This window comes from Cryptomeria japonica, chromosome 9 (assembly GCF_030272615.1).
Source record: "Cryptomeria japonica chromosome 9, Sugi_1.0, whole genome shotgun sequence".
NCBI lineage: Eukaryota > Viridiplantae > Streptophyta > Pinopsida > Cupressales > Cupressaceae > Cryptomeria > Cryptomeria japonica.
The window spans coordinates 126,929,558-126,956,031 of record NC_081413.1 but is presented as its reverse complement, the minus strand read 5'-3'; the positions used below and the strand labels follow the sequence as shown (position 1 = coordinate 126,956,031).

General features: G+C 36.8%; 1 protein-coding gene across 2 annotated transcripts in view; it reads left to right on the top strand.

The window, feature by feature from the left end:
* LOC131031386 (mannosyl-oligosaccharide 1,2-alpha-mannosidase MNS1) overlaps window positions 1-26,474 on the top strand; it is a 128,943-nt gene that overhangs the window by 13,779 nt on the left and 88,690 nt on the right. The window contains exons 2-3 of one of the 2 annotated variants that reach the window (XM_057962498.2): window positions 22,584-22,631; window positions 22,809-23,003. In XM_057962498.2, the coding sequence (XP_057818481.2) occupies window positions 22,584-22,631; window positions 22,809-23,003 (243 nt within the window). Of the gene's footprint in view, window positions 1-22,548; window positions 22,632-22,808; window positions 23,004-26,474 lie in introns of both variants that reach the window. The other variant, XM_057962497.2, reaches the window with a different exon arrangement.

The following is a 26,474-nucleotide window of genomic DNA, read 5'->3' as shown; positions in this document are numbered from 1 at the left end:
ATAACAAACTTTCTTCTAGAATTTTGTTTCCTTTCTCCTTCTCTTTTCTAGCTTATTCAATGAAGTTGGATGTCATGCTCTCAATTTCAGAAATTGGAATCTCAGGTAGATTCTTCATACGTTCCTCTAGGTGAATCACCTCATCAAAAGCTGTAAAAAGTGCGTCCTCCCATCCATGCTCAAGTTCTTTAGTCTTGTCAATAAGGAACATAGTAGTGTGCATAAAATCCAATTGTTTTTCTGTGATCGGTCCACCTTCTCCCTAAAAGATAACTTTTATCCTGCCTTCTAGTTCTTGAATGTCCACATCTGTTTCTATTTCTACCCTCTTGTCAAAAATGATGCATATCACTTCAATTATCTTGTCACGAATAGGATGTACGGTATCTTCAACTTGACCACTGTAACAGATTAGGAGTTGATTCTTTCCTAATTATCCCTTCTTGTGCCAGCATTTGTCTAGGTGCTTTCCTTATTGCTTGCAATACTGCAATGGTGACGTCCTTAGCATGAGTGAAGGCATCAACTGTCTCCATGAGGCCATGAACTATCTCAAGGACTCGAATGGCTCTACCAAGTATCTTAATCATATTTCTTACAAATTCATTAGCCATTGTGAAAGATTTGCTGATCCAAGCCTCTAGAAGTTGGGCTGAGTTCTTCATTTTCTCCATGTGATCAATTGACTTAGGGGGAAGCAAGGGAGGTGGTGTGGCTGCTGGACTTCGATGTGTCAATGGCTGTTGAAATTGTTGGACGTAGTTCCTCCATGCATTGACCTCCTTTTCTAACCTTTTGTTCTTCTCTATTTTGGCCTTTAGCTCCTCATTAACTGCCTTGATTGAGTTTTTTTGCTTCCTCCATGGCTTGCTCAGAAGTGAATGGACCTAAGTCGAATGTCTCTAAATCATACTCTTCTGCCATAATCTCATCTTCATATTTATCTACTGCTGGGGTGGCAATTTGTATCTTTCTAGAACCTGTATCATCCCTTATTATCTTAGACATCTTTGGAGCTTTCCTTCTCTCGATGACTTCTTGAGGTCCATTTAGAAGACTTTATAGATCAAATGCTTGTTCTTCTTCTTCTTCTATCACTTCTTTGGTAAGCCATTCGGGAATGGAGGATCTTCCTTCTCTTCGAGCAATAGTTCACTTTTAGAAGACTTTCTAGATCAAATGCTTGTTCTTCTTTTTCTATCACTTCTTTGGTAAGCCTCTCTTTGAGCCATTCGGGAATGGAGGATCTTCCTTCTCTTACTTTTACTTCTTCGAGCAATAGTTCATTCTTGGGAGGGGAAATTGCTTCATTATTATCTTCTTGCTCTTCATCATCACAAATCTGGATATGAGGGGCTGGACTTGATGATCTTTGAGGCATATTTCCTTGGTCTTGCCTATCAATCTTGTCATTTTGTATTGTTGACTCCATTGATTCATCTACTTCGTGGACCATGCCTTTGAAAAATAAATTGAATGAATGATTCAATAATCGAATGATTACATTGAACGATATACACACGTATATATAGAGGTTACAAGATGATGTTCAATAATTAGAACATAACGTTCAAGCAAAAGATTAAAGAGCTAAAAGCTAAATTAAGCGTGAAAGCTAAATTAAGCTTAAAAGCTAATTAACTAAAAAGAAAAAGCTAAATGCTAAATAAAGCTTAAAAGCTAATTAACTAAAAAGCTAAATGGCCATTAAACAAGTAACTAAATATAGGTGACTAAAATATAATTAAATATTCTAATACCCTCCCTTAATGGTCATTCTATCTACTAACTACCCTACATAAGACATTGCAGGTCTTTTGATCACAAATGAAAAGAACACTTTGCTGCAATGGAGACCCTCCCTGGATATGAAAAGTGTTAATGACCAAGAATACCAGAATCCATCCAACCTGACGTTGGGTAACCAAATTGAAACCTGAAACCATGATTTTGAGGAAAATCGGCAAACCCTTTTGCAGAAGAGTATCAACTCCAAAACTGACTGCAAGATACCACGGTTGCAGATGTTCGCCCTGGTAGGTGCGACCCAAACTAACTGCAACAAAGCACGATTTTGAGGAAAAAACTGTCAAACCCTGAAATAGGAACCCTCGAAAAGAGAATTTACGATTTTGAGGAGAAAATTGAAAAACCAAGAAATCCGAGGTTACAAATCATCGTTTTTGTGGAAAAAAGGGTAAAACCCAGATAACTAAAATCTTACGCGAATATCGCGGATTACAGATGAGATAATTTTTAAGGTAAAATTATAAACCCTGCGAACAATTTTTGAGGAAAAAATCGTGAAAACCCTCCCATGATTTTTTGTGGAAAAAATCAGAAAACCAACAGACAATTTTTTAGGAAAAAATCGTGAAAACCTACAGACAATTTTTCAAGAAAAAATCGTGAAAACCTTGGGATTTGTAAGACGAGGTCTGGCCTAAATCAATCTGATCAAGGCAATGATATTCAGATATCGTGAACATGCACTGTTTCTAGGTGTTGTTGCAGCTGTTGAACTTTTGTTTGTGTTCCAACATGATGTTGGTCAAAGATGCCATCACAAAAATGGAGGTTGAACGAGGTCAACCTAGTGAAAGCATGAGACAAAAGAATCTGATTCAAAAATCAGAATAGAAGCAACTGCACAAAAAAATTGAAACCTTGGAGGAGAATTTTGGCACGAATTTTTCGAGGTTTGGAAGAAACCAAAAAATAAAAAAATTTCTGCAAACTTCAAACAGCGTAAACGGTGCCCAGAAAACACCAAAATTCCCAACGTCCACAAAATTAGCAGAAATCGCTGACTTTTTTTAAATTCCAAGGCAAATTCGCTGGCACAAAATTTGAGGCATGGAAAACGAGGCACCCAGAAAAATATGAGACCAACCCAAAAAAGCTCTTGGAAAACCCACCAAGATTTTGAAATCAAAATGCAGATCTGATGGCTCAAAAATCGAGGCACAGAAAACTAAAACCCTAAAAAAACATGAACTGCTGCCCAGCACAAAGAAATTCACCCACGAACTAGAAACCCTCAAAAAGCCTTAAAAAAAGCAAAATCGTTTTTTATTAAAAAACAATAAAAAAATCTGGAAAATATTCCAGAAAAAAGGCCATGAATTTTTATTAAAAAAATCGCCAAACTTTAAAGAATCCCATCGACCCACTCTGATACCATGAAAAATAAATTGAATGAATGATTCAATAATCGAATGATTACATTGAACGATATACACACGTATATATAGAGGTTACAAGACGATGTTCTATAATTAGAACATAACGTTCAAGTAAAAGATTAAAGAGCTAAAAGCTAAATTAAGCGTAAAAGCTAATTAACTAAAAAGAAAAAGCTAAATGCTAAATAAAGCTTAAAAGCTAATTAACTAAAAAGCTAAATGGCCATTAAACAAGGAACTAAATATTGGTGACTAAAATATAATTAAATATTCTAATAGCCTTGATCTATCCTTTGATTTTCGCCTTGATTTTCTTTCTCATGTCTAGAGGAAGCACTAGGAGGCTGATCAGGATTTGTCTTTTGCTTCTTCTTGGAAGTCTCCTTTCCTTGTTCATTCTTTCTCTTTGATCCTTTTGAGTGAGAAGTGTTCTCACTTACACTCGCTCTTTCCTCTTCTTCTGTCCTTGTCTCCAAATTGAATGTCATGGTCACATCTTGTTCCTTCAGTTTCTGATGTTGAATATCTACCCATCTTCGTGTAAAAGTCAAAAATTGATTCATTCATTTTTTTTCAAATCTGTGACTTCCTTTTCATCCCAATTGACCTTTATTCCTTTGTCTTCTTTCTCATAGGTAAATTGGATGTATCAACCACTATCTTGTGCTTGATCGGCCACTCTATAGATTTTGCATTTCCTGATGAGATCAAGAGGCATTCGTGAGTGCATCTTCTTCTTTATCTCAAAGTCATCTTGTGCATTCATCCAAAAGTCTTCTAATTGAGACACATGCCTATACTTCCTTCCAGCCATCTCTTCTACATTACCACGAGGATCAAAGTTATCTCTAGAGGCAAATGGTGTAGACGAATAGAGAGACAACTCTGGTTCGATACTTTCAGCTATTTGAAGAGAAGGGCAAACTTCTATTGAGTTCCCAAGTGTAATGGAATTAGTGATGACAACTCCATGCTTGTACCTCAAGGATCTGGTACATGCTAACAATTGCCTTGCCACCTCAAGAAGTACTATCCTATCCATGGGATAACATGGCAACATATAAGGAGGAGAAGGACATCCTTGGATCCTTATATATGTGAACTTAGGAAATTGAATAAACCATGCTCAATATTGTTTAACTAGCTCTTGTGCATCTTGAGACAACCTTTGATGAATTCCTCCTTGTAGAGTCTTGGTGATGTGCATTGAGAAAGTATCGTTGACCAATCTATAGTGTTGTTTAGGTGGATGGTGCAATCTCTCATAGGAATCACAAACCCTTATCACTCTGGGTCCTCTTCCAACTCGGCCTCTATGTGGTAGTCTCGCATATTCATAGCTTCTTGCTAAAGAATATATGATATATGAGCTCATGTGGAATGACTTGGTCAGAATCAACCTTCTCAATTGTACATCTAAGCAATTACTAATGATCCTTGCCCAATTAATCATTCCTTTCCCTTGAATAATGATTTGAATGAAAAAGAACATTCACTTGTCAAAGCAAAAGGCTTGAGGAGCACCTACAACTCGGCAAAGCAAAGTGATCAAATCTCTAAATTCTTCTTGAAAGTCAATTCGATGTGGCCCATTAGCTGTCTTGTTCAAGCGAGGTCTACTCTTTTGCAACCAATCCCTATTGATGATTGATAGGGATGCATCAGGGTCATCCTCATAAATTGACTTGGCTCCTTCTAGACTTCTATAGATCATGTCTCTCTGTTTTGGTAGATGGAAGGCTTCACTTATGGCTCTCTTTGATAGGTAGGCAAGAACAGTTCCATCCTCGGCTACAATTGTCCTTGAGCGTGAGTCATAATGCTTGGTGCACTCAATCATCAATTCATGACATCAAATTGCAAGAGGGAAGCCGGCTGCCTTGATGATGCCGCTCTCTATTATCCTCTTGGCTAAAGGTGACGGTTTGCCAATATATGGTGCCTCACGAAACTTCTTCACATTGAAATTTTCTAGATTTGTGTCTCCAATGTTGCTCCACCGGGATGTAATCTTGGTTCCAAATCATCACTCTTTTGGTCTTCTTTGATGAGAGCTTGCCTTGATGACAATCCACTTGCCTTAGGTGCTGCCATGATTTACCTATGAGAGGCGGTCAAGTTAGGATCTTGGTGAATTATTAATGCATTAAAACCTATAAACTGAACCTTGCATCAAATATGAAATTAATTACTAAAAAAGGTTCTAATTGACTTTGACAAAGATCATTACCAATCTAAATTAGACTTGCTCCTGTTCTTAAATCTCTCTAAATGATGATCTTACCTCTGATTTTAGAACTCTATCCTAAAGAAATCTGATTAATAGTGACTGCTAATGTTCAAGAATTCGCTGTCCTTTCAATCTCTTGCTGTTCAAATGGTGAATTCCGCTTACCAATCTGCTAGACTTCGACTTTGTTGATGTCTCCTTATTCAATTCGCCTTGCTAATGATTGAATTCTGCTGTCTTGAATTCAAAATCTGCTGACTGCCGAAGGAGTTTGCTCAATATAATTTGTTGGTGATAGTGTTTTGTTTTGATGTTAGAATGATCTTGTGAAATCCCTTTATATATGAGACCTAGAGTAAGAGACATGTCTTTGGAGTAATAGGCCGACTTGGTAGAAATAAAATAATAAATAACAAATAGCTTCTTTATGATGGCCGATTTCTTACCTTGAACTTCTCTTCCTTGGAATTTGAAATTTTGAATAGGTTTTGGTGCCAAACATTTGTATTAGAGAAGTTCGCTTGGGAAAGGGAGGCAAGGTGTATGTCTTGGAGAAATTCACTCCCATCCTTAAGCAAGGTACCCTATTTGGTGACATTCGCTCTAAAACTCTTGCAAGGTACACCTTTGAAATTCGCTCTTAGACTCTTGCAAGGTACTGAATTGAAGCAATTTGCTCTGGGAAGGCTACAAGGTACATGCATAGTGGAATTCGTTGTATGAGGTGTGTGAGGTACATACCTTGATAAAACTCGCTCCCTGTCCTTCCCAAGGACAAGACCTATAACAAAACTTCGCTCTCTGACCTTGCTAAGAACAAGTTCAAATCGCTTTTGGACCTTTCCAAGGACATAATCAAATGCTCAATTTCGCTCCAAAACCAAGGTAAGGACAAGGCATAACAAGCTCACTCCAAAACACTCAGTTCGGTCAACCATCAGCAAGGAGAACAACTTCACCCAATGTCCCTTCCAAGGACAAGACCTATAGTGATTTTCGCTCAAAGACCTTGCTAAGGGCAAGAGGTGAATTCACTCTAAGACCAAGGTAAGGACAAGATCAAGATAAAATTCGCTCAAGGACCTTGCTAAGGACAAGATGAAGATAAAATTTGCTCAATGACCTTGCTAAGGACAAGATTTTGGCAAATCATTCTAAGGACTTGAAATTCACCCCTTCCTTTTGCATTAGCTTAAGTTCTCAACCTCTATATGAAAGCATCATGAATTCCGTCTCCCAAGAATACCTATATAGGAAATTCGCTCTATGACCTTCGGAGGGACAGGACCTAAAACAAGTTCGCTCTAGGACCTGAGCAAGGTACAGGTCAATACACTTAGGCAAATTTCAATCCAATGATGGTTTTGATGGAGACCTTATTCTCAAATTGGGGCAATGTAGGTAACCTTGGGACTAACACTTGACTTGACTCCTCAATTTTGCTTGACAATCTTGAATCCTCCATTTGATGATCCACTCAACTCTACTCACTAGAAAAGAGCAAAGATAGAGAGAGAGACTACTCCTAAAACCTAAAATAAGAGAGACTACTCCTAAAACCTAAAATAAGAGGGGTCTCCATCTTGATGGGGCGATGTGTGATGTGGTCACAACAAGACTGCGCTGAAAACCATGTTCAACCAATACTGATCAATCTTGAAGGACCTAGAGGGCTTTTACCAATCTGCAAACTTGATGTTCCTTACCAGGAACCTTGAAGCCAGGAGGTTGAGTCATATAAACTTCTTCTTGCAACTCACCGTTGAGAAATGCACTCTTAACATCCATCTGGTGATGTTTCCATCCAAACTGAGCTGCAATGGCGAGAAGAAGACGAATTGTGCACATCTTGGCAGTTGGAGCAAAAGTCTCCTTGTAGTCAATGCCCTCCCACTGTGTAAATCCCCGAGCAACCAATCTGGCCTTGTATTTATCCAAAGTACCATCTGCATGATACTTGACTTTATAAACCCATTTACAGCTGATAGGTTTCTTCCCAGGAGGCAAATCAGAAAGAACCCAAGTGTTATTCTTCAGAAGACTATGGTATTCTGTCTCCATAGCCTTTTCCCACTCAGGAATGCCTTTAGCCTCGGAATATGTCTGGGGCTCATGGATGTTGGCCATAAGTGCAAAGTTGACTCCAACCATAAGGAGGATGTAATGTCTCCTTTTGTAAATGACCTAGTTTTTGCTCTATAATCACAATTTCAAGTAAAGCAAGAAATAGAGTGGAGTTAGGTATATCATTTACCAACTTAAATTGCTGAACAAGATAATTCCTGGTTGAGATCCTGCAATCATGTTAGATAATCATTGAAAAGTATAATACACAATATCAATTATTACTACTAGGGTTAGAGCACATATATTCACAAGAATAGTTTGCATACTTGCCGAGTATTTGAGTACTCATAGGAATGTTTACACAATGAGCAACTCATAGCTAAATTTATGCCTGCAAACTTCCAAAAACTCATTTGAAACTCACACAAAAATTGTGGAAAACTCACCAAAAACTCCTTGGCAAATCGCCAAAAACTTGTCGCAAATTTACACGGCTAAACTGTGAAAACAATACACACGGTAAATGTGTGTTTTTGGCTTGATTTTCCACAGTTTTTTTCCCATAAAACCCTAGTTGGTGGAAACAAAAAATACACACAGCGACAAATTAGCAATGTCTACTCTTTCAGCACAGTTAGCCATAGTGACAACGTCTAGGTCACGCGGTCACAATTTTTTTCTCCCAATGTTTTCATTAATCTGCATTTTAGAATCTATGATTTTCTATGGTTTTTTTTTATATACAAAAAACTACACATTTTTTAATTAATCTCAAAACTAAAAGTCAGTTTATTTTTCCATTGATAGAATTTTTTAAAATTTCAATATTGATCAATTATCAATTTATCTTAATTATAAAAATATTGATTGCTGATTGTTTTATTATAATTTAAAATTTCAATGTATATCAAAGGTTTAATATTGTTAAAAAACTTAATTGTTCATATATTTAATATTGTTTAAAATTTTAAATGTATATATATATCTAATATAGTTTTAATATTGTATCCAGTTCCACTATCTAGCTTTGTATGATGATATCCATATGTATTGAACAATTGAATTTAATAGAAAACACTTGCCTGTGGTTTTTAGACTCATTTGATACATTTTGTAATTGAATTTTGCAAAAAAAAAAAGTATTTTTATAAGAAATTTTAATTTCCGAGTTTTTGCCAAGTCAAACAATTTGGGCTTGCCAAGTACTCGTTGAGTCCAAAGTATGGGATCTACGTTCACAACCCTCTTAATCCTATGATATCTATAATTTATTATTTGGGTTTCAACCATAATGGCTCGGATAAGGGGCATGATAGGGTGCTTGAAGCGATTCTCTACCCTGGGCCCAAGAGCGGGTATACCATCCCTATTGGCTTCATGTGGCCTTCCGCCATCTATCCTTCATGAGGTGGTGTACCAAGTGAGGACACTTGTATTTGCTCTCCCTACTCGTACCTCCTTATTTGTTGTCTATGATTAAGATCTTGTTGATGCGTTTTTAATGCACTTCATACACAATAAAATGCCAAGGTATCTTATCCTCTCTTGAACAAAATCCTCTCTAATGCTGAACTAAGTGATCACTTGAGGTGACTCCAAGGTTCCAAATGTTAGGTCTTGACACGTGGACAAGATCAATGGTTGATGTGATATTGTTGGAATCACAAAGGGGACTTCTGTTTTTCATGAACTCTTGCTTGAATGTGGTTGGAACTTGAGATATAGTTGCCTTGGAAAAAAGATAAAAAGGATGAGGGTTTAGAGAGACTAAACTACTCCTAAGATCAATGATAGCACTAGATCATGCTAGGATGGACACATTCCTTAACTAAGCTTTGCTTCGCTATGCTGCTAACAACTACACAAGACTGTTGCGATCTTCCAAGGGAATTGAAAGATTTTCATATCATGAATCCTTCACCCAAATATCTAATACATTGGCGCAACTTGAATAAACATATCCACGATTGAACTTAGCACATTTTAAGGTTCAGGCTAACTATACACTGCAATTGAAAAAATAGTTTGAACCAAGGAATTATCAACATCCACACATTACTCCATCACAATCAATGAACTTCATCTAACATGAGGATACAACAAGAAATCATGCAAAATGTAGAAGAAACAACACATTCCACCATATCTTCAATGAAAAAGATGTTTATTTACAAGCTTGGCAACAATTTCTGCCTTCTCTTCCTACTCTACTCTAGCTATTTGCTTGCTATCTATCGTCTATTAACTTGCTATTAACCTTTACAAATGAGAGAGTGGAACCTTATTTAGTGCTCTCAATACAATTGAATGGCCAAGATCAAATGCACATCAATGGCCATGATTGAAAGATAGAAACCCTAATTAGGGTTTGTTACGCCCATTGCATGACATTTAATGCTTGACCAATGATAAAACTACATTGAACAGGACAGATGTCCTTCTTTGAATGTTGACCAATGAATGATGAGGTTAGGTACATTGGACTTTGTGCCTCCACATATGGCAGTTATCCTCCTTGTTGGACAAGTCAAGTGCATTGAATCTGGATGCCTTGACTTGGAATGATGCAATTGGGTTGGTGATGACTTAAAGGCCACCTCAGCTTACTCCTTGTAACTCATCACAAGTGTAAGTGATTGAGCAATATCTCTTGATACTCAACATTTCCAAGTGCCTGAAGTGGTAGGAGATATTCCCAAATTGCATCATCCTTGGGGATCAAGCCTTCTAACTTTGATTAACTATTCTGGAACTTTCTCTTGGATCATATTTGCATTCTCTTATCTTTTGTGGAAACTCCTTCCTTATGATATCTGGAACTTGTTCTTGCATTGCTCTCCATTTTGAATCTCTTATCTTAGATTACCTCCTTATCCTAACAGGTATTCTTGGATTTCTAAAGGAAATTCAAGAATTTCATATGTTCCTTCCTTGATCCTTTCATCCTTAATGCTGATTCTTCCCTTTCCATGCTGATGAATCTTGGGAGTGTTCTTCACCATAGAGCAATCAGCTTACTTGCTTAGCTTGATATCTTCCCTTGTGGAGTCCTCATTCTTGCGTTGTTGTATTCTTTAATGTTGCTAGTGTGATCTCTCCATCATTCCACATGCTTGCTTCCTGCATCAGACCTTGATGTTGCTTGTAGCCAGCTCTTTACTTTGATCACCTGCAACAACAAACAAGATAGCATCAAACACACATGATATAAACAGCTTTCACATATTTTCCAAGCTTTCTAATCTGATATGCCTTCCGAAGGGGGTGAAATGATGTTTTGATTTTGTGTTTCACGTCTGATTGGGGCTTTCAGTCTAAGACTTCACCTTTTAGAGGTCTGATTGGTGTTTGCACCAAGTGGTAGACAAACTTGCTGCAGGGAATAATGCCAAGATGGCTGGGCTTTTGGAGTTGCAAAGGAAGACTGCCTCTCAGGTCGGGCTTTTGAGCTTGAATGGAAGTTATGCTAGTAAAGTTGGGCTTTTGAGGTGCAAGTGGAAGTTATGCTAGGAAGACCAGACTTTTGGGGTGTAAGTGGAAGTTATGCGAGGAAGGCCGGGCTTTTGAAGGGTAAGTGGAAGTGTGAGGAGGATGGCCGGACTTTTGGGGTGCAAGTGGAAGTGGTGAGGAGGATGGCCTGACTTTTGGGGTGCAAGTGGAAGTGGTGAGGAGGATGGCCTGACTTTTGGGGTGCAAGTGGAAGTGGTGTAATCCACTGCCATTCTACTTCAACATTAATATCTCTTGCTCAATTAACTTTAAAAGCATTCTTATTGTCCTACATTAAGGCAACTTCATCAGCATTACTCATCATTTCCTTTCAAAACTATTCAAGTACTTGACCTCCACAAGGTGTGGATCGTAGCAAATGAGGGGGTAGTGCATCTAAGCTGGGGTTTCAGCATGTGAGGGAAGCTTGTGGATTTCAAGGTGAAGTCGAAGTGACTGACTTCTCCAAGTTGCTGATTGTCTTAATCACTTCTACTCTTCATCAAACTCTTGTATCTGCCTGATCGAATATCAATGATGATACACTTTCCATTGCCAAGTCAAGGAAAATTAGTCATGGTTGGGGTTTTTGGTGAGAAGTGGAAGTGAGCTCATGATGGCCGGGCTTTTGACTAGCAAGTGGAAGTCCTCCAAGATGACTGGGCTTTTGACCAGTAAGTGGAAGTCCTCCAAGATGGCCGTGGATTTCAAGGTAAAGTGGAAGGGGAACTTTCCAAGGCAGGCCTTGGATTGGGGGGGGGAAGTGGAAGTTCTTCCTTAGTAGAATTTTGCCAACCCTAAGTTGTTGATTACATCAACCACCTTCATTCCTCTTTACTTAGCCATTTGATCAAGCACTGATTTCACCAAGTGTAGAGTGACTGGCTCAGAGGGCTAACTTGGTGTTTCCTTCCTCTCATCATCATCGAGGTTTGATCAATGCTTACTTCTTCATCCTACCCTGAAGATATCCACCCGCTCGCTTGACTGCTTATCACACTTGTGACTCATACCCTGGCTCGACCTGAAGGTTGCACTGTGAAGCATCACCCAATGATCACCTTGACCTCTATCTATCACTTGGCTTGAACCTATCACTTGAGCACCTAGAACCGAGAAGAGCTCAGACTAGTTTGGAGGAAGACCTGACTACTGCTAGATTGCCTGACTTGATCACTTCCTGACAATCAATGGCACTGCATCTGTCACTAGTAAAAGGTAACAACTAAAGAAACTACTGCCAAGAAAGACGACCAATCTAAGACAACTAAGCTACGAGCAAAAAGTGGGGGTATCCAGTGACGTGTGAAAACGTCACAACAGATCCATTTGTATTTATTCCAATAATCAGCCCTTTTTGAGGTTGGTGGGGAAGTCACATTAGGGTGTCCGGAGCGTCCTTCCCTTCTAAGCCCAAGAGAGGGGTACCCCTTGCACCCCCTTGGCCTCATGGGACTATCCGTCACCACCATGAGGTGGCATGCTTAGAAGAGGACCTTATAACAGTTCCTCCCTCCTTCTACTCCTTTCCTAACCTCCTCATGGTTGGTTTCAGCAAATCAATTTACTAAGGATTATTCATTATTAAGGATTATAATTATGCTACAGCCTGCAATAAACAATGATTTACTCATCTTCCACTCACAAATCTGCAATATGATCTTAAATAGTTTGCTAATAAATCTGCCATATAGCTGCTCCATGATTCTGATTTTACTCCTTTATATCTGCTCTAAATAGGAATGATATTTCATGGTTTTCCTCCTGAAATAAACTCCAAATGATTTCTCTTATATACATGTAAATGCACTCGTTAATCGAAGGGATGCAACCCTTCGTACAGGTTGGCCAGGATAGCATTTTATTTCTTTTTATTTCCCTTCAACAAGACAAGTTTAGTTTATTAAATTTTATTTTGAATTCATAATTACCTAAGAGGGGCAAACATAACAAGGGGGTCGGCCTTAATACAAACTAGTTTGATTTTATTCATTATTGTTTTGAGTTGGCCCTTTTTGTTGTTAATCCCTTAGTTGGTTATAAATAGTGGCTGCAATCTGGTTTAGGGGCATGAAAGAGGATAACAAGGGTGACAACGAGAGGGGAACGGATATGGGATTCCTCACTAGGTACACACCCTCATATGGATGGCAAAGGGCCACATGATGGCCCATTGGGATGGTATATCCGCTCTTGGGCCTAGGGTAGAGGATCGTTTAAGGCACCCTAATATGCCCTCTTACCCTAACTCTCTTATGGTTGAATTCCATCAATGAATTAGATATATCTTATGATTAAGTTAAGGTTCCTAACCCTAGTAGGAAAGATCTATTTTATGGATTATGCTTCCAATGGGCTTGGAATTGTGATTTTAGGGCAAAAACTAGGGCATTTACAAAAGGGGACATTACATTTGTCTATGCTTCTTACTTTAAGTGTTGGAGATGCTTATTTGTACTCTAAAAAATACCCTATTATTTAAGAAGTTAAAGAGACAATGTAACTACTACTTTCACAGGAGGAAATGCTTGTATTCTTCAAGAAGGTTGAGTAGGGTCAAAATCCTGTGAAGCAAGGCCCTATCATTTAATAGAAGTTTGTTCCAACTTTTTGGAAAACATGATTTTTATAATCTTTCACTTTGATGTTTATAGTGCTTGCTCTGTCTGCTAACAAAGTGATTATGTAACTTGGAAAAGGAATACTGCAGACACACCAATACCTAGCCACTATCATATTACATTATTCTCTTCTGTAGGCATTAAGACTATGCTCCAAAGTGTTAAGTTTGATCACTATTTTATTTTTCACAATGTTTAGCCTCTTTGTTGTTTAATGTTGGTGGAATAGGCAGATGTTTTTTCATTTGTCTCTTGTTGGTTGTAGCAACCAACATTTCTTCATTGTGATGGGTTGCCTCCTTGCCTAAAGTTTTGTGACATGACAAAACTGCACAAGTTGTTTAATTTAAACTTGCGTGTAGGTTCCAAGTGAAAATTTCCACATGCATTGCATACTAAATTTGAATACATTACCTTAGATTAATTTTCATTGTGGATCTTGATAATATATGTGTGCAATTATCAAATAATTTTAAAAAAAATTAATAATACAGCTCAATGGCCACATATACCATCATAAATACAATCAAAGGAGGAAAAAGGAAATGGATAGAACACGTCTAAAGCATTTTGGTTAAATGTCTGAGCAAAGAATCTAAGGACATCCCTTGATTAGGCAGGAAAGAGCCAAAATGTGGAAACTATTAAGTGGCTGCTGGCCCAGGTTGATAGTGATATCTGGGTAAGGCATTCAGTATAGAGTCCTTGATCTTGCATATAATGTAGGAATTTTATGAGTCACTAGCCTTGAAAACAGAAGACAGATTAGACATCATTGCATTAAACATTTGAGAGCTTTCCAATGGTATATCACAAGCCCATGTTGATTGAGGGGGTTTCTTGTGGCCTTGATGAAGGATCCTGTGACTTGACAATAGGAATATAAAACCCATTTATGACATAGCGTAAAAAATGAAAATTGAGACATAATTATGGGACAATGATTAAACTATTAAAAAGGACATCCATAGAGCTTTCTAGGAAGATAGAATGTGCCTCTGATTGGCTAAAGTACAGTGGAATGATAACCTTTTGTATTGCTTATTAATCTGCTACTGATTTAATCTCTCTTGAGCATTTTGAAGAAGCAAACATAACATTCTTTTAACTTTTTGGATTTTAAACTGATGAGGCTTAGGGCTCAAACATTATAACACATACTCATTGTGATGGCTGAGGTTAAAGCTTTATTGTAAACAAATTTTCCAGCAAGGGATGCATTCTAGTTTATTGAGTCCAGGCAATCTACGGGAGTCAGGGACACAAGAGTTGCACCTAATCACAGGAGGAATCACTCCAGTTCTGCAAGTGGTGTAACTTTTTATGTTCTCACCATTTCATAGCTGGAAACAAGCTTTTTCCTACCATACATTTCATGGAATGTACTGGGCCATATTAAGAACGGAGTTTTAAGGTTTTTTATATGTATGAATGTCATATAAATCCATGATCAATATTAGCATATTCTATATTTCCAATGCTGGAATTCTAGCAGCAGTCAAGTGACTGTATTTTAGGTCTTTAACAGCAGTTTCATTAAATGATTTGCTTTTCTCAGTAAGTGATACCAACTAAAGGTAGTTTAAATATTATTCTTGCTAAAATTATTGCAAATATCTGCTTTGTTTTATTTAGCGATTGATTGAGATTTACAAGCATCTATTTAGACTATTCTAGCTTTACATCTGTAAATTACAGATTCCATGAGTTAGGCTGCTCATAAGCATTAGTGTGTAGTTTTCCTTGGAGACCATGAAATCTTTGCTAGTAGTGGCCTCATGATGATTGAACTTTTCTACATTTCGTAGTCGGTTTGAACAAGCTTTCTCTAAGGAGTATGTTGCTCTTTCTATGGTCGATTAAATAAGGAGTCTCATATGTTTACCTCCTGGTATGATGGACAAAATCATAATCTAACGAGTCTTTTTGCATGATTTTGAGCATAGTTTAAGAACTCTGACTCGTGATAACTTGGTTGATCTAAAATTTTTAAAGCTCGGGACTGAGCAAAGTCTTGGGGAAAAACTCAGAGAAATTATGAAACATTTAAAAATACAAAAATTAAAAAATATTCTTCAAAAGCATGCATATTACTGAATTTATTGAACATATTGTTGATTTCCTTAATATATAGATCAAAATTAGAGTTCAATACACATAAGCTTTAAGTTCCAATATCAATAATTTTTTTTAAACAAAACTACTACCAAATTTTAATTTGAAAATAGTGGTTGAATCAAAGAATAAACTCGTGTATATCATTAGGTTTATTTAAACAGCTTAATCAAAATGTGGACCATTTCTAGTATTATAATATCTGCCTTGTGGTAGAAGTAATAAGTACAACTATATGAGAGATTTTAATTTGTTCAAATATTTTATTTTGAATGAAAAGCAATGTGTGGTTGAGGTTTTAACTTGTTCAAATATGTTACGTTCCAGCATTGGAGAAATGATGGTGACAGAAGCATAACTTTATACTTGTTCAAATATTTTGCAATTTAGTGCTAGAGAAAGACAGTGATCGAAGGTAAACTTTCTGTTACAGACCCATAATGTGGTTTGACCTTCGACCTTGTCTATTTCATTGCAGCCTGCTAAAACTTTGAAGAATCGATAAATTTTGCTGGTTTTCATTCAATGCTTGCCCTAGAAATTTTTCACATGTCGTTGAAATATACCAGCTTGTGAAATTGCAATTCTTAACAGCAAATGAATTTAAAGTTGTACTCTCCAAATTATTGGAAAGTAAAACCATACAAACTCAGATTAAATCTCTCAGATCAACATCAAGGAATCAACTCAGGACCAATGAGCAGTTTCAAAATATCATTTCAGATGGTAACCAAATTCATACAATTCACCAGTACAATTCCCATACACATGTAAGCACAGTTATGCAATGTTCAGGTATTCTTGATAGACAGAGACTATCTGAATACATATAGTCAATCTTCCTAATTGTCCTGCATACATTCTATGATAAATTCCTACTTATGTAAGCCTGACTCAGATATATAGTCTACCTCTGTGAAATGTGTGAGGGGAGAGATAAGCAACCTTGATAAGCACAGTGCCCCTGTCTGATAGTATGATTGGTGATGAACAGGTTGAGGTGCTTGCGTTTAGAGGCGCAAGCATTAGCCACTTGTTGTGTGCTCCCGTCTTCATACTTCATGTGGACATCCATTTCTGAATCTATGCTGACTTGATCTGATCCTGAATTGATGTCCTGGCACAGGCTCGTGTCCATGCCAGGAACCTGGAATGTCACGCGATTCTCTTCAGCAGCTATTGTTGAGTCTAATGCTATCAAAATCTCTCTGTAGCCTTCCTTATGCATTGGACCCGTGCAGTTGTGCGGATCAGGAAGTATCCAGGTCAAATGATGCAATAAATACTAACTGAGCAAGGATAAGACAAGACAATATAATGCTTAACAATAAGACTGGCAAGGGTTCCATCCTACAAGCTTGTGAGCCACTCAAGTTTGCATCAAGCAGGCCTTTGCACTCATTTAATGCTTAGACAGTGAAAACCTTTGATACGAAATGCCAATCAGCAACACTTATAAATACTAGTTCCTGCTCAGGTCAGCCTCCAAGAGGAAACCACCATACGCTAGGTGAGTCAGCCTAGATAGTTGTTTATTAAAAATTATTTAATATTTAACAATTACACATAATTTATTATTTATTATTTATTTAATAATTAGTTTATCTAAATAATTACTTAACAAACTTGATGGGGTATTATCTAACACCACCTCACAATGGGCTGGCTGACCAGCCTCTAAATTGGGTTCATCACAATTGTCAAGCAAAACCAAATCCAAAATAATTCCGTGAAGTGTTGAAAATCAGTCATGAGATTTCTTTTTTATCCTGTTAGAGTTTTTGTCTGAGTTATGAGTTGGGGTGATTTCTTGGTGCTTTTTGGCAAGTCAAGTCGAAAAATTTGTGCTGAGTTTTATCTGCTACCCAAGGCCGAGTTATATTTTGAGTTACCTGCCGGCATATCTAGCTCATGATTGCTCATAGAATTTTCCAACAATGGTTTCAAGTAACTATTAATCTTCCACAATGTAAGGTTCATACTTGCAGTATGCTATTTTATAGCAAAGCTCTCTATTTTGGGGTTAACAATTTTTTCAAGTTTAGTATGTGTGCTCGATATGATGGTCAAGGTGATACAATAGCCTAAGAATAATTACTTTTATACTGCTTTACTTCACATACTAGTTGTACTTGCAAGATGTGCAAGATACCTAAACTACAATTTTGTTGGAGAGGCATACATATTTTTCTTACATTATATTTCTTTACCCTTAAATACGGGCAAGTTAGTTTTAGATCATTCCTACATTAGGTAAGGTGTTCATAAGAAAATATGTAGGAGAGTTATGCAATAGATAATTGGTTGTTCATATGTACTGTCATGGAGTATTGATGCAGTATGGATCCGGGTGTCCACTAAAAGACAGTTCAATCTAGTAGCCTACATACACATCTCAATGGAAGCAATTAATTGAAAAACAATAATTTATTTAACTTCCTGCAGCTGGTTACAACATGCTTACAAAATATAAATATGTTACATAAGCCATCTTATTTCTTGTAGCTTGTCACCTCATTCTCTCATTACAACAAGGATTTGCGTAGCCTATTTCCCATTACAATCCCCTCAACAAACAGCAGGGTTCTTTTTCATCTAGAGATCCTTTCCTTTTTCTCTGAACAGAAAAAAATCTCTCAAAACTCTGCCTATGGACGGTGTCTCTTCAATAATTCCCTCTACTTATGGTAGCCTCTCTTTACACAGACGCCAATGGAGAGCTCTCTTTTTTAGAAAAAATGAACCAATAAATAACTTGTTTGTTTGCCCCCAATCTGCCATAATGAACACCATGTGGCCAATAAACCATTGGTATTCTTCCTGCAAGATCAATTGCCAAAGCCTCATGTGTCACAGTTTCCAAAATGGTTTGCAACAGCCGCAGTGCCACAGTACCCACACAGACGAGGGCCATTACACCAAGTGTCAATATTGATCAACTGCATGAAGAATTGTGGGTAGACAAATGACTTTAAACGACAAAGAAAACTTGGCGCCATATAGAAAAACTTCATGTGGCCCCAGCAAGATTTGAACTGTCAACTGTATGGAAAAAAATCTCCATGCTTTTGTAGAGTCAGCAACGATGAAATAAGATAAACAATTGAGCAAGACAGGGAAAAATCTGCTTATGCAGGTCAATGTCATACCAACAGCCATCACCAATAAGGAATGGGAGGAATAACAAGCCACATAAAATCAGATGCCATGTGCAATATAAGATTGTGTAAATCTCTCCATAACAAGCACACTTCTGAAGGCAACTACAATCGCTTTGACAGCTTGATCCATGCGACCAATTTATAAAATAAAAGACTCTTTATTAGCTGACAGAGAATAGTTTAAATTTTTAAAATATATCTAATGATCATTTGTCTAATCAGCATCAAAATAATTGACATTTATACTGGAAGCAGCTCTTAATATATATCCTGTTGCAGCGAAAGTTAAAGAATTCAACATTAAAATGTAGTCAGTTAGCAGAATAATACACAGTCCTCCTGTATCATCTTCTAAAGCAGTTCAAATAAAACCATCTTGAAGCAGTTTTTAAACAGCAGTTTATTTACACTCTTCCAGACTCAGATGCCTTCGCATCAATCAAGTATCAAATCAACTCGAAGAGAAAAAAGGTTTTATCACTATTGTATTATTTCCATCATTGTTGGGTCTCATGCTTGTTCATCCACTATATCGTAGGAATTCAAACAAATGTGTTAATGTGGATTATAGGATAAACATGAGAATAATGAAGGTTTTTCAGTTCTTAGTGAGGCCCTTATATAAGAGAATAAATGATCATGTAATTACCAAGTGACTAGTCGGGAATTAGAAGCTAGGCATGAGATCAGGTGACTGAATCAACAAAGAGTAAAAGGAGGATTAATCCAAGGGAAGGGGACAGATAGACAATCAATCAATCATTTCCGGCCATTGCAATTCTACTTTTGAAGTAAATTTGAACACAAAACTTCCCTTAGATTTGTGTTGAATTGCAAGGTGTTGGTTTTCCCTTCTGAAGAATTCTTGGTAGTCTTATGACTGCAGAGAGAAGCAATTTTGTTTCTTGAACAGAGGAGGAAATACCAATTCCGCTTGGTTAGTTTTTGCCTTTCTGCATTATTTTATTGTGTAATTGTCCACAGCATGTTATTTTGTGTTATCTTTTGGAATTGACTATATAGTTTCTAGGATTTGTCACGAGTTTATGATAGGCTATGACCTACTAAGAGGGATTTGCCAGCTCTGTGAAGCATTCATAAGCTCAGATTGCAGTGGACAAATTCACAGTTTTCATCTTGCAAAACCATTTAATGCACAACTCTGTTGGCTCTTCTAGAAGGCATGTGTTTAGGGCATGGGTTTGCAATTTTCATCTTGTAAAACCGTTTGCATACTCTGTGGTGCATGACAAGGTGTACCCATGCATGTTTGTTTTCAACCAAATCATTCTTTTCCTCTTTAGGTTTGCGCCTAGGTATACTGAACTGGATCTTCTATTCCGGATGATATGTTTTTAGGCTTTCAGGTGTGTGCCAGTCTGTATAATATAAAAAATCAATCATTTTTCTCCCTGTTTGTTGTGCACCCACGGCATAAACTCCTAAATTTAACTTCAAAATTTTCCTGCCCATCTATCTTGGGCACACCTCTTTGCTATCATGTGATTTTCGAATGTGAAAATGTGTTTCAAAGAACAGGGTTTGTGCCTGTCAATGCAAAACAATTTTTGTCTTCTCAAATTTTTTCTTCCATCTGCTGGGCACATGATTTACTGTATAATTGCAATATTAAGCAATTTTATCTGACCTCTCACTGACTGTTGTGCACTTGTCCACTCTCATGGAGACTTTCTCGACTTCTCAAACGTTTCTCCTCTCAATGTCACACTACAACCGTGCTGTTTGTTGATCTCTGACTTGGAAATTTCGTCCTTCTTCATTCATGGTGAATGCATTTGAAAAACAACAGTGTTGTGAAACCTCATTTATGCTTGAGAATATGAATAAAAAATGACAAAAGATTTAGCCTAAAATTGGTCAATACAGAAATTCCATATGGGTACAAGTTACAACAAACAGCAAGTGGGAGCGAAGTGAAAGTGTTTGTGCATAACATTAATACACCTTGGTATGCTAAGTTTACCTTAAGTTCGGAAGTTTAGGTTAGATTATTTTAGGTGTGCAAATAACTAATAAGTAATTTGTAATTGTGGAAATTCATAATATCCACCTCATTTAGTAGAACTACAAGTCAATCCTAGTCAGTGTCATAGTTCACTCCCTAGTTAAACTTAATGTCCAATTAGATAACTGAACTAAGCAATCTCATTCTATTTGTAAACTCTCAATCGCTACTCTCAATCATATTTAATCAGGATTTCTTCCTTGGCCTAAAAAACACACACATGTAGTCCAATGTTTTTTTTTTATTATGTTATAGATGTGGGTTCTATAGGGCCACTCTCAAAGAAAATGTGATTACGAAATGGCCAAAAGCAAAAGAAACCATAGAGAGAGATCTAGAAAAAAGATATACCTGAATATTACAAACAAATTAAGAACAAAACAGGAATAACTGAAATTAAAAAGGACCTGGGGCCAGCTGCCTTATCATCCCTATCAAGTATCTGAACACCTGACTCTATGAACTCACATGGAGAAGCACGGGGGACCCCATCTTGAGAAAGGGCTGGAATAGTAAATAAACTGGAAATTTGCAGATTATCATTCAATATCACCTACAGATTATCCACTGCAAGATGGAAGAGTGAATAAACTGGAAATTCGCAGATTATTATCATTCAATATCACCCACAGATTATCCACTGCAAGGGCCATATTCATACAAAAGGCTTCCACATTTTCCATATGGTGATCGACATAAGCATACCCATCTTCAATGGTAACAACTTGGTGCTCCTGAACTTCACATCCAGGGAGGGACAAGAAAATCCACCATCAGAACTACTTGACACATTGCTTCATAAAAATAAGCATTAGACACTGCTCCCAGTGATGCAATAGCTCTGCAGTTTCCGCTCTGTATATACACACCTTACCATGCACTCAAACAAAAACAACAGTATGAGAATGGCAACATACAGAGTATAGCATGGAATTTAAAGACACAATTGTGCTTCTACAGAGCAGATACGCGACTAGCATGAATGTGCCTGTTAGTTCACTTGCAGCCATCAAAAAGAATGTACTGCTTTGCTGTCTACCAAAGCAAATCCACCCGTGCTTAAACAAGGTGAACAAAAATAAGAAGGCAGGTACAGTTGAGCATGGAATGATACCTACTAGAGGCCATTCTTTGGCATCATAGGTGGCCTTGGCCATAAATGGAAACTGATCAATAACAAAATTTTCTAATCTATCTGCAAGCTTGTTCTTTTCCTGGTAGCATTTTGCTATTCTTGCAATTGTTTCAGTGTCATAATGTGAAATTGGAAAGAGTATGTTTTGGGTGGTTTTTATGTAGACTGTCTTTTATTGAAAATTGTGGTCTTTAGGAATCCATTATTAGGACGCCCATGTTTTATCTTGTTTGCAACAATTCTATATAGTGGATTTCATTGAATGTTATCATCTATTAGTATATCTATAAGTTTATAAAATTGAAGCCATTCATTTATTTGACATGTGTTACAGTATTGGTTTGCTTGATTTGATTGTTATTCTGATGAAATCTTATTTGCCTGGGTCTTGATTTATTGTGTAATTTGATCAATCATGTTTTTGAATTCAAATAGTTTAACTTTGAAACAAAACTTTAAAACAGCACGGGTTCATAAATTTGCTTGGACTTGCTTTGACAGCTGAATTTTTTTTTCTAGGTGGAAATGACCAACATTTCATCTTATTTTTCCAGGCTGAAATATCCAAATTGATTGAAGAAAATGCTCAACTAGAGAACCAGGTAAGTTGACTACAGTTATCATTCAAATATTTGTAGAAGCTTTTGAATTTTACAGGGTTATACATTCCATGGAACAGTCAATATTGTGCAATATAAATCAGTTTCCAATTTGCTTTAAATATACCTTCATAATTTTTGAAATGTCACATTGATAGAAAAGCAATCTAACTTCTGCAGTTACGAGATCTTATTAAGTATGCTGAGGAGTCTGGCAAAAAAAATAGTTTTCCAAAGAAACAGGAGGAAATCGTGCAGCGGAGGACCTCTTATAATGATGCTGTTAATATGGAAAGACAAATTAAAGTGAAGGAAGCAATGCTGCATGCATGGACCTCATATGAGAAGTATGCATGGGGCTATGATGAATTGCAGGTTTTCGTTAGCCTCTTTCTATAATAAGATGCTTGCTTCACAAGGAAATGTTTTTCATTACTTCATCAAAGTGCTTAAGATAGTTTTGTGTGTAAGTTTGCTAGTGCACAGTTGTATTGAATTGTTTTTGTTTGAATTTCATCTTTCTGAGTTGCTTTTGCTTTTGTTTTTGAATAACGAATAAGGCTGTCTGAGAAAGAATATTATCACTCCACCAAAACGAGCCTTCTATTTTGTTGATCCATCTCGACAAAAAAACATTTACAGCATTACAGTAGTTCTATAGATAGTCTGTCAGTGGAAGAACACAACTTGGATGGGTGATAGTCTTCATATTATTCATTATAAACTTAAATATAAGAAATCCCATTCTAAGCTTCAAAGATAGGTCTAACAGGAAGCCCACATTTTTTTAGCAGCAGATATTGCTTAACCATAGAGAAGGGATCTTTGGCAATAAGGATTGTACTGATGACATATATTGCAAATTCAAGCTACATATGAAGTCCATTTATTTAGAACATTGTTTGGTAGGTCATTATATACAATGCCTATTGTTATGTTTTTGATAATATGGTTTATCTGACTATGTATTAATTGTTTATTGGCGTCAGGTAGTTATAAGCATTGGTTGGTCAACGGTTGTGTTCCTCTTGGCAACTGTCAGGTCCTTTAAATAGAATTTGTATATGTGCTTTGTTTTTGGATTCAAGTGCATAGGATTATTTGCATCAAATGTAGATAACGTTAACTTATTTGAAGCGTGTTGATAATCATTTTCTCTTGGTTGGGGTCAAGGTTCAATTCTTGACCCATTTTCGCCTTTCTTTATATTCATGTAATTTCTGAGGGACATTGTTTCTTGAATCTCTACAGGGAGTTTTCTACATTCTTCATAACAGGTGGTGATATTGCCTTGCATTGGATTTTGTGCTTCTCTATTTTCTTCCCATTGAATGAAAGTAGGATGAAGAGGTCTATCAACAGATATATCCTTGGTTCCTTGTGTGTGGCTTTTCTGTTTATTATTGTTATTGTTATTGGCCCTAGAAGAACTTGCCTCATTATTTTGCTTGTTGGAATTATTTTGTGTTTTCTGGTTGTTACGCATCATATGTAACATTTGCCCCATCATATCTAACATAACGTCAATATTTTTATGAATCTTATTTGCATAATTACAGTTGTCATTCTCTCTATCCATGTTTTCTTCTTCTGCCACAAATTCCAAAAGGAGTCTTTTTCACTTTTTCCTTAGAAAATTGCTCTTTGATAATACCTGCTAGCTATGTCACTAAATTGCATGGGAAGGAAATCTCATAGGCTGGCAAGAACCCAGCTGTGATACCATTTGTACCACTTATGGTATCCCACTTAATTTTTAAAATTTTTTCTTTAAATATAATAAATTTGGCTGACAATAATAGTTGCACAAATAATCATAAATATGAAATCAACCCAGAAATTGTATTTAACAGTTTATCATCTAATTCAGATATAATGCTTAGAATATATTTTAGAAAAGATTGAAATTATCCTTTGTATCTGCTGATAATTTGTCCCAAATCTGGAGCATTCTATCTTCTTTGAAATGCCTTTGAAATGTCTCCAAAATCTGCCTGAATAAGGTGTTTTCGTCCTCTAATTTCTAACCTAGAGGGGTTTCATCCTCAGGTTGTTTGAACCACAGTCCATGCTCCAGGAGGAGTGATAATCAGGTATAAAATGCATTCTTAATGATGTCTCTACTCCTTGCTTGGTCTTCGTTCAATGGAGTCTTCCTCCAACAGTCATGACTCTCGAAATGCCCCTTGATTGGTAAACTTTAATCATTTTATTTTATAATATTAATTAATACTAATACGATTGTTGGTTGCACCTCCTTTATGGTGTATCGTCATGTTTTACTTTTTATTTATGAGTGCAGCTTTAATCCCCTTAACCCCACAATTTTAGACTCCATGAGTTTTTTCTTTTAATCCATAGCTGTTTGAAGACCCCTTTTTGGAGTATTTATTAGTTCATCACCCAGATACTTCGTAATTGTTTTAATATTTCTGCTTTTGTTTTGATATTTCTAAAAACACTTTCACCCACACCTGTAGCTAGAAGATATATTGTCTGTTTGACATGCCTCAATGGAGATATATCAACTGTTTGATGCCTCGCAACACCAGCAGAATCGATCCTCTTTAAATGACGTTCCCAAATCCCATGGAAAAGATGGTTGCTGGGTTTAATTTGGGTTTGGATTTTTAGGTGGGGGCATTACAAGGAACTGGAACTCTTCTGAGGTGTGACTTCAGCCTACCTTTGAATCTTTTCAATATCTTTTGTGCTTTTGTCTCCTAATTGAACATGAAACTCATCTCTAAATTTTTTAAAGGGAGCGGCAGGAAAAACCTAAGGAAATTCTTTTTGAAATAAATCTTTTCTAAACGAAAAGAAATATTTTGAGAACAGGCCTGCTGAAGTAGACAGAAATGCTCTGGTGTTCAGAATCAATCTTGTTAGGGCTGAAAAACACAGAAGAAAATCCTAGGGAAAGGCCAAACTGTTACCCAATTACCCAGGAACTACGTGCTGAGCCGGGACCTGAACACAGACTATTTGCCCCCAGACAATCAAAATCCTGCTCAAGCCTGCTTTTTGAAACTCAAGGGCGTGTGGTGGCCTTCACTAGTAATTTAATTTATAAATACAATAATTTTATTTGAGAAGCTTGTAACATAATAAAGAAGATGGGCACGTAAAATCATTATTTCTTCCTTTCTACCAGATTTACTCCTTATACTTATGAGTCCCATCAGAACTGACTTTATGGATGCTAGCAGCATGTTGGTAACACTCATGCTAAGGACATGGTATATTTTTCCCAAAATTTAGTACTCTTCTCATTGCAAGTCAGCTAATAAATGAGGACTGGCTTGAGTCCATAGCATCCATATTACATACATAAAGCATTTTTTCCTTTAATTCCATGCTATCCACCATGGCAATTCCCCTAACAATGCTGATATATCTGAATTTTGTGGGTAGGGGAGGTATCAGGTAATGTTAATTTTCAGTGCTTAATTTTTTATTTTTCTATTATCATAGTTGGCAATTATATCCACAGTTGATTAACAAGTTGGTCGGCAATCATTTTCTCCTTAATGCTATATATCAGAATGACCTAATTTGGGAGACAATGCCTTGAGTGAGCTAAGATTCCATTTTTCGCATCCCTTAACCAGTTAACACAGCAACAACTACCTTTGAGTCTCTTTGAACTTAAAGATTATGTGACATTGTGATCTATTCCAAATCTCCAACTCAATGCCTTTTAAGAGTCTTAGCTTTTACAAGATCATTAGTAGTACAGCTGACAGCGAATTTTAGCATTAGTTTTGCTCTATACAAGTTATCACTGAAATTTCTTGTTCTCCCTTCTGAATTTGGTTTACCTTTGGACTTTGAGGTCTTGTCAAA